The sequence below is a fragment of the Aotus nancymaae genome, unplaced genomic scaffold, assembly GCF_030222135.1.
Source record: "Aotus nancymaae isolate 86718 unplaced genomic scaffold, 86718_ANA_hifiasm-v0.15.2.pri h1tg000028l, whole genome shotgun sequence".
NCBI lineage: Eukaryota > Metazoa > Chordata > Mammalia > Primates > Aotidae > Aotus > Aotus nancymaae.
Genome location: NW_026988441.1, coordinates 33,989,235 through 34,003,323, shown reverse-complemented (window position 1 = coordinate 34,003,323; position 14,089 = coordinate 33,989,235). Strand labels below are relative to the sequence as shown.

Sequence of the window (14,089 nt, the reverse complement as noted above, 5' to 3'; positions counted from 1 at the left end):
TCAGAGGCTTGGGTGTCTCCTGAACAATGGGAGGAGCGTGGTCTAGCTTGTTGTTTTTCTTTTTTATTGGTTTGTCAGTATTTCCCAGGTGTCTTCTGTGTGCCAGGGACTAACTTGAGGCTAGAACTGTGACTTTCAGAAGCTGCTGGCTCCGCGGGCTTTGGCAGCTGCTGCTGTGATGAAGCGATCCACTTGCCCTCAGCCCCAGCATCCTTGGCCCAAGCCCAGCCCCAGCCCCGACTGAGCACAGCGGGCTTCACTCGGCCCCAGGTCCTGTGTTGCCCACCCAGTGCCAGGTTGGAGAGGGGCGCCTCAGGCAACTGGTTGGGTTGCCAGGCTGCTTGGTAAATGGCCTCCCTGGGTCTGCTTGCTGTTGCCCAGGCGTGGCCGACAGATCAACGGTATCTCCTGCCCCAGGACGGGTGTGAGTGTGGGCACCATGCCAAGGTTGGGTGTCAGTTCCTGGGACCCACTTAAAGCTGGGAGCACCTTGTCTTAGGGCCCCCGTGGATGTGGTGAGGCTGAGAGTCTGGGCTCAGCAGGTTCCTCCATGCCCTGCCCCTCAGGAGGTCGGCACCTGGCTCCTGGGGTGGGAGAGTCTGGCAGGGCTGGATGGGTGTGGCCCAGGAGCTGCCCTACAGGTCTCATATCTGTAGGCTCTCATATCTGGACTCTTCAGTTAGGAATAGTTTCCTTTTTCTTTTTTTTTTGAGATGGAGTCTTGCTGTCACCCAGGCTGAAATGCAGTGGTGCCATCTCAGCTCACTGCAACCTCAGCCTCCCAAGTACCTGGGATTACAGACACGTGCCACCATGCCTGGCTAATTTTTGTATTTTTAGTAGAGACCTGGTTTCACCATGTTGGTCAGGCTGGTCTTGAGCTCCTAACCTCATGATCTGCCCACCTCGGACTCCCAAAGTGCTGGGATTACAGGCATAAGCCACTGCGCCTGGCCTTTTTTTTTTTTGAGTTGGAGTCTGCCTCTGTCGTCCAGGCTGGAGTACAGTGGTGCAATCTCGGCTTGCTGCAACTTCCGCCTGCTGGGTTCAAGGGATTCTTGTGCCTCAGCCTCCCTAATAGCTAGGATTACAGGCAGGTACCACCATGCCTTGGTAATTTTTGTATTTTTAGTAGAGACGGGGTTTTACCATGTTGGATAGGCTGGCTTCAAACTCCTGGGTTCAAGTGATCTGCCCACCTTAGCCTCCCAGAGTGCTGGGATTACAGGTGTGAGCCGCCACTCCTGGCCCATTTTTCTTTTTCTATTGAAGCAAAATTCACACTTGTAATCCCAGCACTTAGGGAGGCCAAGGTGGGAAGATCGCTTGAGCCCCTGAGTTTTAGACCAGCCTGGGCAACATGGTGAGACTCTTATCTCCACCAAAAAAGTAAACAAAATTAGCTAGGGGTGATAAACAAAATCACCCAGGCATGCATGTGAGGTTCCAGCTACTTGGGAGGCTGGGGTGGGAGGATAGCTTGAGCTTGGGAGGTCGACAGCTGTATGTTATAACATGAAATCACCCCTTTTACAATGTTCCATAACAATCACCCTGTCTACTCCCAAAATATATTCATCACCATAAAAGGAGACCCCACATTCATTAATCAGTTGCTCCCAATTCCTGCCTTCTCCCAGCTCTCAGCCACCACCAATGTGTCTTCTGTGAATATTTCTTTCTTTCTTTTTTTTTTTTTGAGATGGAGTTTCACTCTTGTTGCCCAGGCTCGAGTGCAATGGCGCAGTCTCAGCTCACTGCAACCTCCGTCTCCCAGGTTCAAGCGATTCTCCTGCCTCAGCCTCCCGAGTAGCTGGGACTACAGGCATGCGCCACCATGCCCGGCTAATTTTTGTATTTTTAGTAGAGACAGGGTTTCACCATGTTGGCCAGGTTGGTCTTGATCCCCTAACCTTGTGATCCGCCCATCTTGGCCTCCCAAAGTGCTGGGATTACAGGGGTGATCACTGCACCCGGCCTAATTTTTGTGTTTTTAGTGGAGATGGGATTTCACCATGTTGGCCCAGGCTGTTCTCAAACTCCTGACCTCAGGTGATCTGCCCACCTCGGCCTCCCAAAGTGCTGGGATTACAGGCATGAGCCACCGTGCTTAGCCAGCTGTTTGTTTGTTTTTTTATTTAAGAGATGGAGTTTGCTATGTTGCCCAGGCTGGAGTGCAGTGGCTGTTCACAGGGAGTCATGGCTCACTGCAGCCTTGAACTCCCGGGCTCAAGCAATCCTCTCACCTCAGCCTCCTGAGTAGCTGGGACCTCAGGCATGCGCCACCGTGCCCGACTAATTTTGTTTATCTTTTCTGTAGAGATGGGGGTCTCACTATGTTGCCCAGGCTGGCCTTGAGCTCCTGACCTCAAGTTATCCTCCCATCTTGGTCTTCTAAAGTGCTAGGATTATAGACATGAGCCTGTGCCTGGCCCTGGCTATCTCTTTTTTGTTGGCTGGACATGGTGGCTCATGCCTGTAATCCCAGCACTTTGGGAGGCAGAGGCAGGCAGATCATGAGGTCAGGAGTTCGAGACCATCCTGGCCAACATGGTAAAACCCCACCTCTACTAAAAATATAAAAATTAGCTGGGCATGGTGATACATGTCTGTAATCCCAGCTACTCTAAGTAGACTGACTCACAAGAATCACTTGAACCCAGCTACTCAGGAGGTGGAGGTTGCAGTGAGCCAGGATAGTGCCACTGCACTCCAGCCTGGGCAACAGAGCAAGAATCTGACTTAAAAAAAGCTGGATGCGGTGACTCACGCCTATAATCCTAGCACTTCAGGATGCCGAGGCAGGCAGATCACTTGGCTGAGGAGTTCGAGACCAGCCTGACCAACATCATGAAACCCCATCTCTACTGAAAATACAAAAATTACCCTGGTGTGGTGGCATACACCTGTAGTCCCAGCTACTCAGGAGGCTAAGGCAGGAATCTCTAGAATCCTGTAGGTGGAAGTTGCAGCGAGCCATTATTTTTGAGACTCCATCTCAAAAAATAAAATAAGCTGGGCACGGTAGCTCATGCCTGTAATCCCAGCACTTTGAGGCCAAGGTAGGCGGATCACAAGGTGAGGAGTTCGAGACCAGCCTGGCCAATATGACAAAACCCCATCTCTACTAAAAACACAAAAATTAGCCAGGCATGGTGGCGGGCGACTGTAATCCCAGCTGCTCGGGAGGCTGAGACCAGAGAATCACTTGAACCTGGGAGAAGGATTTTGCAGTGAGCCAAGATTGTGCCACTGCACTGCAGTCTGGACGACAGAGTGAGACTCCATCTCATAATAATAATAATAAATAAAATAATTGTTCGTTTCTTTCTTCCTCCCTCCCCTCCCGTCCTTCTTTCTTTCTTTTTTTTCTTTTAGATAGGGTCTTACTCTTGTTGCCCAGGCTAGAGTGCAGTAGTGTCATCTTGGCTCACTGCAGTGTCAACTTCCTGGGCTCAGGTGATTCTCCCACCTCAGCCTCCCAAGTAGCTGGGACTATAGGTGCACGCTACTATACCTGACTATATTGTATTTTCAGTAGAGATGGGGTTTCGCCATGTTGCCCAGGCTGGTCTCAAACTTCTGGGTTCTAGTGATCTGCCCACTTCAGCCTCCCAAAGTAATAGGATTACAAGTGTGAGCCACCGTGCCTGACCTTAAAAGAGTTCTTCGTATATTCTGGACACTAAACAATAAGGCGATTTGCAAATAGTTCTCCTAAGAGTTTTCTAGTTTTAGCTGTTATATGGTCATTGTTCCATTTGAGTTATGTTTTGTTTGTATATGGTGTGAGGTAGGGGTTTAACTTTGTTCTTTTTCATGTGGTTATCCAGTTTTCTCAGAGTGTTTGTTGAAGACACAATTCTTTCCCCAGTGAATGTACTTGGCATCCTTGTCAAAAGTCAATCGAGCATAAGTGTAAGGGTTTATTTCTGGACTCTGATTCTGTTCCATTGATCTGTGTTTCCATTCTTTTGCCAGAACCACGACACTGTTTTTATTACTGTACCTTTGTAGTAAAATTTGAAATTGAGACATCCTCCAGCTTTGTTCTTTTTCAAGATTGTTCTGGCTATTCAGAGTGACTGGGAACACTTTTGCCATATTTGCACTCATACTTCTCTCTCTACATTGATTTTGTTGTTGTGATGGGCCATTCAAAAGCAGGCTACTGAATTCATAGGAATTTACCATAAATAGCAGGCTACTGACTTCATGGGAATTTGCCATAAATACTTCTGCATATGTTTTCTAAGAACACAGGCATTTCTCTACAGAACCACAATGCCATTGTCATATCGAAGTAACTTAAAATTATAGCATAGTAGTCCACACTCACATTTCCCCAGTCGTCTTTTTTTTTTTTTGGAGACAGAGTCTCACTCTGTCACCTAGGCTGTAGTGCATTGGCCAGATCTCGGCTCACTGCAACTTCCACCTCCTGGGTTCAAGTGATTCTCCTGCCTCAGACTCCTGAGTAGCTGGGATTACAGGTGTGTGCCACCACACCCAGCTAATTTTTTTTTTTTTTTTTTTTTTTTGAGATGGAGTTTCGCTCTTGTTACCCAGGCTGGAGTGCAATGGCACGATCTTGGCTCGCCGCAACCTCGGCCTCCTGAGTAGCTGGGATTACAGGCACGTGCCACCATGCCCAGCTAAATTTTTGTATTTTTTTAGTAGAGACGGGGTTTCACCATGTTGACCAGGATGGTCTCGATCTCTTGACCTCGTGATGTACCTGCCTCAGCCTCCCAAAGTGCTGGGATTACAGGCGTGAGCCACCGCGCCCAGCCCAATTTTTGTATTTTTAGTAGAGACAGGGTTTCACCATGTTGGTTAGGCTGGTCTCAAACTCCTGACCTCGTGATCTGCCCACCTCGGCCTCCCAAAGTGCAGGGATTACAGGCGTGAGCCACCACACCTAGCTTTTTTTTTTAAGATAGTATCTCACTTCTGTTGTCCAGACTAGAGTGCAGTGGCACCATCATAGCTCACTGCAGCCTCAACCTCCTGGGCTCAAGCGATCTACCTCAGCCTCCCAAGTAGCTGGGACCACAGGTGTGAGCACTCCATCCAGCTCCCCAGTTGTCCTTTATTTTTTCTGAGACAGGGTCTTGCTCTGTCACCCAGGCTGGATGGAATGAAGTGGCGCAGTCATGGCTCACTGCAGCCTGGACCTCCCAGTCTCAAGTGATCCTCCTACCTCGGCCTCATGAGTCCCTAAGACAATAGGCACATGGTCACCATGCCTGCCTAATTTTTAAATTTTTTTGTAGAGACAGGGTCTTGCTATGCTGCCCAGGCTGATCTCCAACTCCTGGGTTCAAGTGATCCTCCTGCCTTGGTCTCCCAAAATGCTGGGATTAGAGGTGTGAGCACGGCCTCCCAAGTTGTCCTTTATAACTTTTTTGTTTTTTTTTTTGAGATGGAGTTTCGCTCTTGTCGCCCAGACTGGAGTGCAATGGCACGATCTCAGCCCACGACAACCTCCGGCCTCCTGGGTTCAAGCAATTCTCCCTCAGCCTCCCGAGTAGCTGGAATTACAGGCATGTGCCACCACACCCAGCTAATTTTGTATTTTTAGTAGAGATGGGGTTTCTCCATGTTTGTCAGGCTGGTCTGAAACTCCTGACCTCAGGTGATTCACCTGCCTCGGCCTACCAAATTTCTGGGATTACAGGCATGAGCTACCACGCCCAGAGACCTTTATAACTTTTTAAAACGTTTTTCATTTGGCTTTAGCCCAGGGTCCCACTTTGAATTGCATTGTGTGCTCACCTTTTTTTTTTTTTTTTTTTTTTTTTTTTTTTTTTTTTGAGACAGAGTCTTGTTCTGTCGCTCAGGCTGGAGTGCAGTGACACAATCTCAGCTCCTGTGGCCTCTGCCTCCCAGATTGAAGCAATTCTCCTGCCTCAGCCTCCCCAGTAGTTGAGACTACAGGCATATGTCACCACGTCCAGCTAATTTTTGTATTTTTAGTAGAGATGGGGTGTCACCATGTGCGTCAGGCTGGTCTCGAATGCCTGACCTTGTGATCCACCCACCTCACCCTTCCAGAGTGCTGCAATTACAGGCGTGAGCACTCCTGCACTCTGGAATAGCTCCCGCCATTTTGTTCTTTCCTGACAATGGCCAGTTGAGGAGACCAGGCTGGTTGTCTGGTAGCCTGCCCCATGACCTGTCCCTTTGTTGTCCCTTGAAGATGGGACTAGGGCAAACATTTTTGCCCAGGAATACTACAGATGATGCACCCATTTCATTGCAGTATGGCGTGCAGGGGCACAGTGCCCAGTTGGGCTGGCCTGTTGCCACTGTTGCTAAATTTCACGTTTGACTTGGGTGGAGTGGCTGCAGGTTTGTGGAATGAATGACTAGTAACAGCTGTCTTGATGGGTACAGCAAGACAGTGTCATAACTCACTAGTCCACTGCCCTGCCATCAGCCCCATCTGATGGTGAGAACCCGAGTTCTAGAGAGGCTGAGGGACCTGCCTGTGTCCCAGTGAACAGAAGGTGTGGGTAGGGTGTGAACCTGGCGGTCTGGCTCCACCGGCCACTTCGGTCACTGCACTGCACACATCCAAGAACAGAATGGTTCAGCCAAGTGGAGCAGAGGCAGCTCTGGCTCTGAGGCCCTGTGGGCCGACACCATGCCTGGTGGCCCCGTCTGACCACCTCAGCCTTCACTGTGCCCCTGTCTCACCCCTGGTCGTCCTGAGGACACAGGCTGTGCCCCTGCTGCCTGATGAGCCGCTCCCTTGTCTTCAGCATGGGCTGGGCAGGCAGGGCACCCAGCAGTGCCGCCAAGGTGGTTTTGTGGTACTCTGGAAGAATCTGGGGGTACCGAGGGGAGGCAGCAGGAGGGCGACAGGGACATTGCTCAAAAGAAGGCAGCTGATAGGGCTCCACCGCTCACCCCAGCCTGTGTTCTCTTGTAGATGAAGATGTGTGTGTCTTTAAGTGCTCAGTGTCCCGAGAGACAGAGTGCAGCCGTGTGGGCAAACAGTCCTTCATCATCACCCTGGGCTGCAACAGCGTCCTCATCCAGTTCGCCACACCCAATGGTACGTGGCCCTTCTTCCATTTCGGTGACATGAGCCCAGAGCGCCCAGAGCCCTGGTGGGCAGGGGTGTGGAGCCTGGCTAAGGGGTGGCCCATGTATCCCTGAGATTGGCCCCCTGCCCTGAAAACCGCATTCCCACATACAGATATGTACAGAATACACTCCACTGCCTGGGCAAACACTGGATCCCAGACCCTCCCTTACCAGCTCCTTTGGGTCTTTAGGGGCTTGGCTCCTATGTCCCCACCTCCAAGAAGCCCATCCTGACTGCCTGGGCCCAGTCTTCCCACAGTGGCCTGCCCTGGGCCAGCTGTGGATGGAGTTTAGGGGATAGAGTCAGACAAAGTCCTAGAGGCAGGAAGAGTTTGCTCAGCGCGCAGAGAAGCCACCAGAGGGGCCTAACCAGACCACCTTGGGGGCACAGGTCGATACAAGATTCCTGACTAGGGGTAGGGGAACCCCAGGCGAGTGCAGCTGGGGTTTGAAGGTGCGGGAAGCCGTGGAGGTGTCAAGGAACGCCCAGGGCTAAAAACTATCTGAAGGTCCCGCCACAGGCTTGGTTACCAGAGAGCTGAAGTGAGCCCAGTGGTTGACACAGGGGCTGGTGCAGGACAGCTGGAGGTGGGGAGGCTGCCTGCCCATCACTACGGCCGGCTTCCTTCCCTCTTATCAGGGGGCTGTGCAATGACCTAGATGTACCTTGGGCAGCCTGACCCTCGGGGCCACCTGTGTGAAGCTGCCATGCCTGGCTAATTTTTTATATTTTAGTAGATATTGGGTTTCACCGTGTTGTGCAGGCTGGTCTCGAACTCCTGGGCTCAGGCAGTCTGCCTGCCTTGGCCTCCCACCGTGCCTGGCCCTTTTTTTTTTTTTAGAGACAGAGTGTCACTCTGTCGCTCAGACTGGAGTGCAGTGGCAAGACGTTGGCTCACGGCAACCTCTACCTCCTGGGTTCAAGCAATTCTCAGCCTCAGCCTCCCAGGTAGCTGGGACTACATGTGTGTGCCACCACGCCTGGCTAATTTTTGTATTTTTATTATAGTAGAGATGGAGTTTCTCCATATTGCCCGGGCTGGTCTCAAACCCCTGGCCTCAAATGATCCACCTGCCTTGGCTTCCCAAAGTGCTGGGATTATAGGCATGAGCCACCGGACCCAGCCCTTCCCACTTGTAAGACTATTTATATTTTAATAATTTTTATTTCAGTTCTGTCAGTTTTTAAAAGTTGTGCTAAAATTTCTATAACAAAGTCTGGTCACTTTAGCCCTGTTAAAGTGTGTAGTTTGGTAGCATTCAGCACATTCACAGTGTTGTTCAAGTGTCACTATCATTCATCTCCAGAACTTGCTCATCATCCCGAACTGTGTCTTTTCATTTTTCTTTTGAGACGGAGTTTCCCTCTTGTTGCCCAGGCTGGAGTGCAATGTTGCAACCTCTGCCTCCCAGGTTCAAGAGATTCTCCTGCCTCAGCCTTCCAAGTAGCTGGGATTATAGGCATGTGCCATCACGCCTGGCTAATTTTGTATTTTTAGTAGAGACAGGGTTTCTCTGTGTTGGTCAAGCTGGTCCTGAACCCCCAACCTCAGGTGATCCGCCCACCTCGGCCTCCCAAAGTGCTGGGATTACAGGTGTGTGCCACTGCGCCTGGTTGTGTCTTTTAATTTTTAAAGAGATTGTCTTTTAAATATTGTTTTGTTTTTTACTTGATATAATTTACTGGCCATTATTCTATGTTAATAAATGTAGCATTTATTTATTTATTTATTTATTTATTTTTATTTTTTATTTTTTAGATGGAGTCTCACTCCATTGCCCAGGCTGGAGTGCAGTGGCACAATCTCGGCTCACTGCAACCTCTGCCTCCTGGGTTCCAAGCGATTCTCCCGCCTCAGCCTCCTGAGTAGCTGGGATTACAGGCACCCACCACCACCTCCGCCTAATTTTTGTATTTTTAGTAGAGACAGAGTTTCACCATTTTGACCAGGCTGGTCTCGAACTCCTGACCTCAGTTGATCAGCCCACCTCGGCCTCTCCAAGTGCTGGGATTACACCACACCCAGTTTATTTATTTCTTGTAGAGACAGGGTCTTGCTATGTTCCCCAGGTTGGTCTCAAACTCCTGGGCTCAAGCAGTCCACCCGCCTCAGCCTCCCAATGTGCTGGGATTACAGTTGAGAGCCACTGTGCTCAGCCAAATAGAGCCTGTTTTAAAGGGCCATATACCATGGCATTTCAGAGCAGGGTGGTGATTGGTGATTCTCTGCTGTGCTTTTCTTAAATTTTATTTATGTATTTATTTATTTATTTTAACGAGCCAGGGTCTTATTATGTTGCCCAGGCTGGTCTCGAACTCCTGACAACTGATCTGCCCACTTCAGCCTCCCAAAGTGCTGGGATTACAGGTGTGGGCCACTGCATTTGGCCTCTGCTATGCTTTTCTGTGCCCCTGGGGTTTGTCCAGTCCCCTCTTACTGGACATTGCAGTGTCTGCCACCCCCACATAGATGCTGCCCTGAGCTTCTGGGGGGAGTTGGGCTTATTTGCCAGAGCTTTGACTCCTGGGCCAGTGGGCATGTGCTTGAGAGAACTGCACTAAGCTGCCCTTTGGTGAATGTCCAGGCCCACTCCCACCAGACACAAGCCCCGCATGCAGGACACCTGTCATCCTCACATCAGTCATAGGTTACAGGCACAGCTGCCCTTCATCTTTTCTTTGAACTTTGAAAATCGTTTTTCCGGGAAGAGAAATAACCAGCCCCATATGTTGAAGGGAGAAACGTCAGGGCATACAGCCATCCAGAACCTTCCCTCCCAGATGGCCACATGCCGGGTTGCTGACCGCCCCCTGGTGACCTGGCTTCCCCGTTCCAGATTTCTGTTCCTTCTACAACATCCTGAAAACCTGCCGGGGCCACACCCTGGAGCGGTCTGTGTTCAGCGAGCGGACGGAAGAGTCTTCTGCCGTGCAGTACTTCCAGGTGGGTTGCGCTCGCCCTCAGCCAGGCCACCTCCCCCCGGCAGCCACCCTGCCACCTGCCCGCAGGAGGCCACACAGCACAGGGAAGGCCCACCCAGGTTCCTGTCCTGGCTCTGTCCCTTACTGGCCATGTAGCCTTGGGCAGGTTTTCTCTGCTGGCTGGGCCTCAGTTTCCTCATCTGTGAAGTGGAGATGCAGGTGCCTGCCTGAGAGGGTTGCTGGAAGGATCTGAGCAGAGGTGGAGCTCAGGGCCACAGGCGTTGTGAATAATGGTAGAGCAGTTGCCATGCCCTGAGCACTCCCTGCATGCCAGGCCCTGGTCTGAGCGCTGTCACATGCACAGAAGCACTTGGACCCTCCCAACAACGCTAGGAGGTAAGTGCTATTATTGTCCCCATTTTACAGATGAGAAAACTGAGGCTCAGAGAGGTTAAGTGACTTGCTCCAAGTCACACAGCTATTATGCAACAGAGCCGAGATGGGAAGCCAGGTCTGCCTGATGCCAAAGCCTGTGCCCCTGCCCAGGTGCCACGCTGCCTCCCGATCGCCCGTTGTCTTACAGAGAGATACCACACCTCACCTGCCTGGCGCTCTGAGTTCTAGGGCTCTGTTCGATCTGCTTCTCTTCTTCTTTGGGGCCCTCAAGATGGGGCAGGTGGCCCCGGATGCCAGGACCCTGCCTGTGGCAAATCTTGAGTTCTCCTGGGCGGCTTCCAGGTCCAGGTGGCATCCAGCTGTTGCCATCGGCTGCAGTGATAGTGGCGGTGTCCTCGGGGGCTGCCCTCCAGCTTCCTGCTCCCTCTCCTGGAGGTGCCAGTGGGGCCCAGGCAGAGGATGCACAGCCTCCTGAGGGAGTTTTGTGCCCGAGATGGCTCCTTGCTCTGTCACAGGGCTGGCCAGGGCCTTGGCTGCCTCATGCTGCCACGTGCCCTGTGCCATTGGTGTGTCTCTGTTCCAGTTTTATGGCTACCTGTCCCAGCAGCAGAATATGATGCAGGACTACGTGCGGACGGGCACCTACCAGCGTGCCATCCTGCAGAACCACACCGACTTCAAGGACAAGGTGAGCCCGCCCGCGCATGTATCCACCTCTCTGCTTCTGCCTCTGTTTTTATGTTTTTCTTTGCTCATTAATTTAGTCTTTAATTTTCTCAGATTAGAAATGCATTTTTCCCAGCTACTCAGAAGGCTGAGGCAGGAGGATTGCTTCAGCCCAGGAGTTTGAGGCTGCAGTAAGCTATGATTGCACAACTGCACTCCAGCCTGGGCGACAGAGCAAGACTCTGTCTCTTTAAAAAAAATTTAAAAAAACAGAAAAATGCATTTAATTTATAAACTTAACACAGCATGTACATTATAGGCTTGCCAGGCCTCTATCAGTTCCCTCCAAGACAGCTGCTGCCCTTTCAGTATGAGATCTCTTCTTCCAGGTTTTTCCCCATGCAGACATCAGCCTGTATTTTATAATTATTTTATTGAGCTGGGCAGAGTGGCTCACACCTGTCTGTAATCCCAGCACTTTGGGAGGCCGAGGGAGGAGGATCATTTGAGCCCAGGAGGTCAAAGGTACAGTGAGCTGTGATTGTGCCACTGCTCTCCAGCCTGAGCCACAGAGCAAGACCCTGCCTCAAAAAATCACGAAATAATAAATAAGCTTTTTAATATTACCAAATGATGTCTACTCATGATTAAAGAGAGCGAGAGCAGAGCAGAGTGTCTGTATTCAAAAGTAGAAATCGGCTGGGCATGGTGGCTCATGCCTGTAATCCCAGCACTTTTGGAGGCTGTAACTCAAGCAGGTGGATCACTTGAGGTCTGCAGTTCGAGACCACCCTGGCCAACATGGTGAAAGCCCATCTCTACTAAAATAAAATATAAAAACTAGCCAAGTGTGGTAGTGGGTGCCTGTAATCCCAGGTACTCAGGAGGCTGAGGCAGGAGAATCCATCGAACCTGGGAGGCGGAGGTTGCAGTGAGCTGAGATCGCGCCACTGCACTCTAACCTGGGCAACAGAGCAAGACTCCATCTCAAAAAAAAAAAAAAAGGTAGAAATATATTCCTTTCTCATCCTACCACCCAGAGTTTTTGGTGTCTGCCCCCACCTTTTTTTTTTTTCCTGAGATGGAGTCTCATTCTGTTGCCTAGGCTGGATGCAGTGATGCCATCTCAGCTCACTGCAACTTCCACCTCCCAAGTTCAAGTGATTCTTCTGCCTCAGCCTCCCAAGTAGCGGGGACTACAGGTTTGTGCCACCACGCACAGCTAATTTTTGTATTTTTGATAGAGTTTCACCATGTTGGCCAGGATGCTCTCGATCTCTTGACCTCGTGATCCTCCTGCCTCGGCTTCCCAAAGTGCTGGGATTACAGGCATGAGCCACCATGCCCTGCCAGCCAGAGTTTTTGTTTCCTCTTTTTGTTTTTGGGGGACAGATTCTCGCTCTGTCACCCAGGCTGGAGTGCAGTGACACAATCTCAGCTCACTATAGCCTCCGCCTCCTGGATTCAAGCAATTCTTGTGCCTCAGTCAACCGAGTAGCTGGGATTACGTTTGTGCCCCACCACACTCAGCTAATTTTTGTATTTTTAGTAGAGATGGGGTTTTGCCATGTTACCTAGGCTGGTCTCGAACTTCTGGCCTCAAGCAATTTGTCCACCTCAGGCTCCCAAAGTGTTGGGATTACAGGTGTGAGCCACCGCACCGAGCCTGTTTTCTCTTTTGAATCAAATGGGAGCTTGTTTTTTTCCTCCGAGTATTTTGGGGCTCTCTCCACGTGGATCTGCTTGGAGCTGTCTCATCCAGAGCCTGGGTCATGCCTCCCTAGCATCAATGACTGTCCAAGAGGATGCTGGGCCCTGGGCCCTGGGGAGGAGTTGTCCTGACACAGGAGCGTCTGCTCCGGCCGGGCCATCCTGAGCCTCCTGGCCGGGCCACTGGGGTCTGGGAAGGGTGTCCTCCATTGGCAAAGTCCCTTCTCACTCCTCGAGGATGGAGATCCATTTCCTAGTTCATCTGGAGCTCTGAGCAGTACCCCGAGGCCTTCCCACCTGACACCAGCTTCCCCTGCAGGCACTCACTGCACCCAGAGCATTTGTCCTTTGAAAGCTCATGCCTGTCACCACCAGGAATGTCTACCCTTGGTCTACTCATGTGGAAGCAATCCCACAAATCCAGAATGTGTGGTGTGTTCTTCCAGACCCTGGCCTGGACTCTGCCATGAGTGACCATCACGGGGGCCAGTATCCCTACAGGGAGCCTAGCTGGCCCAGCTCACCAGCCCCAGCCAAGACGGGCTGCTTCTCCAGGCACGAGTCAGCGTGGACCTGGGGGACGCTGCCACCAACACCCAGGCCCCTTTCCTCCATGCAAGAACTATGGAGGCCCCAGAAAGATGATTCTGAGCTACCAGTGAGCTTCCAGGGGAAGCCCGTGCCTCTCACCCCAGACAATCCAGAGGCCTGCAGGCCACAGGGTTGGGGCCAAAGTGGGAGCTTCCCCAGGGCTTCTCTTCCCAGAGGCCTGGCCCATGGCTCATCTTTAGTTCTCCCTTCATCTTGACCCAGAGCCCATGAAGGGCAGACATTGAGAGTGAAGACAGACCCAGGTGTTGATGCCTCATGATGTGTACATCCCTTATGATCACTGTCAACTCCCAGTCATCCTCACCTCCTGTGTCTCGCTCTTACCTCCCACTCCTTCCTCAGATCGTTCTTGATGTTGGCTGTGGCTCGGGGATCCTGTCGTTTTTCGCCGCCCAAGCTGGAGCACGGAAAATCTATGCGGTGGAGGCCAGCACCATGGCCCAGCATGCCGAGGTCAGTGTCCTGCTGGTGCCCACCTAGCCTCATCCTCGCCCCTGAGTGCCATGCCAGCCCCAGCCTAGAGAAGCCTGGGACCAAGGGGCCTGGGGAACGTTCCTTCTGTGTTTCACTCTCTTTGTTGTCCCCAAAACAGTCATTGTGGGGACGGCTTCGGGGCCTGAGATGATTCCCCTCATGACTGGCAGTCAGGGGCACGTGTCATCTCCCGTCTTTCCCTTTTTTGCACTG

At 51.4% G+C, this 14,089-nt stretch overlaps 1 protein-coding gene across 2 annotated transcripts in view; it reads left to right on the top strand.

The window, feature by feature from the left end:
- Positions 1 to 14,089, top strand: part of CARM1 (coactivator associated arginine methyltransferase 1) — a 55,732-nt gene that overhangs the window by 29,809 nt on the left and 11,834 nt on the right. For both annotated transcript variants that reach the window (XM_021676659.2, XM_021676657.2), the window contains exons 2-5: positions 6,938 to 7,063; positions 9,934 to 10,040; positions 10,998 to 11,102; positions 13,745 to 13,855. In XM_021676659.2, the coding sequence (XP_021532334.2) occupies positions 6,938 to 7,063; positions 9,934 to 10,040; positions 10,998 to 11,102; positions 13,745 to 13,855 (449 nt within the window). The remainder of the gene's footprint in view (positions 1 to 6,937; positions 7,064 to 9,933; positions 10,041 to 10,997; positions 11,103 to 13,744; positions 13,856 to 14,089) is intronic.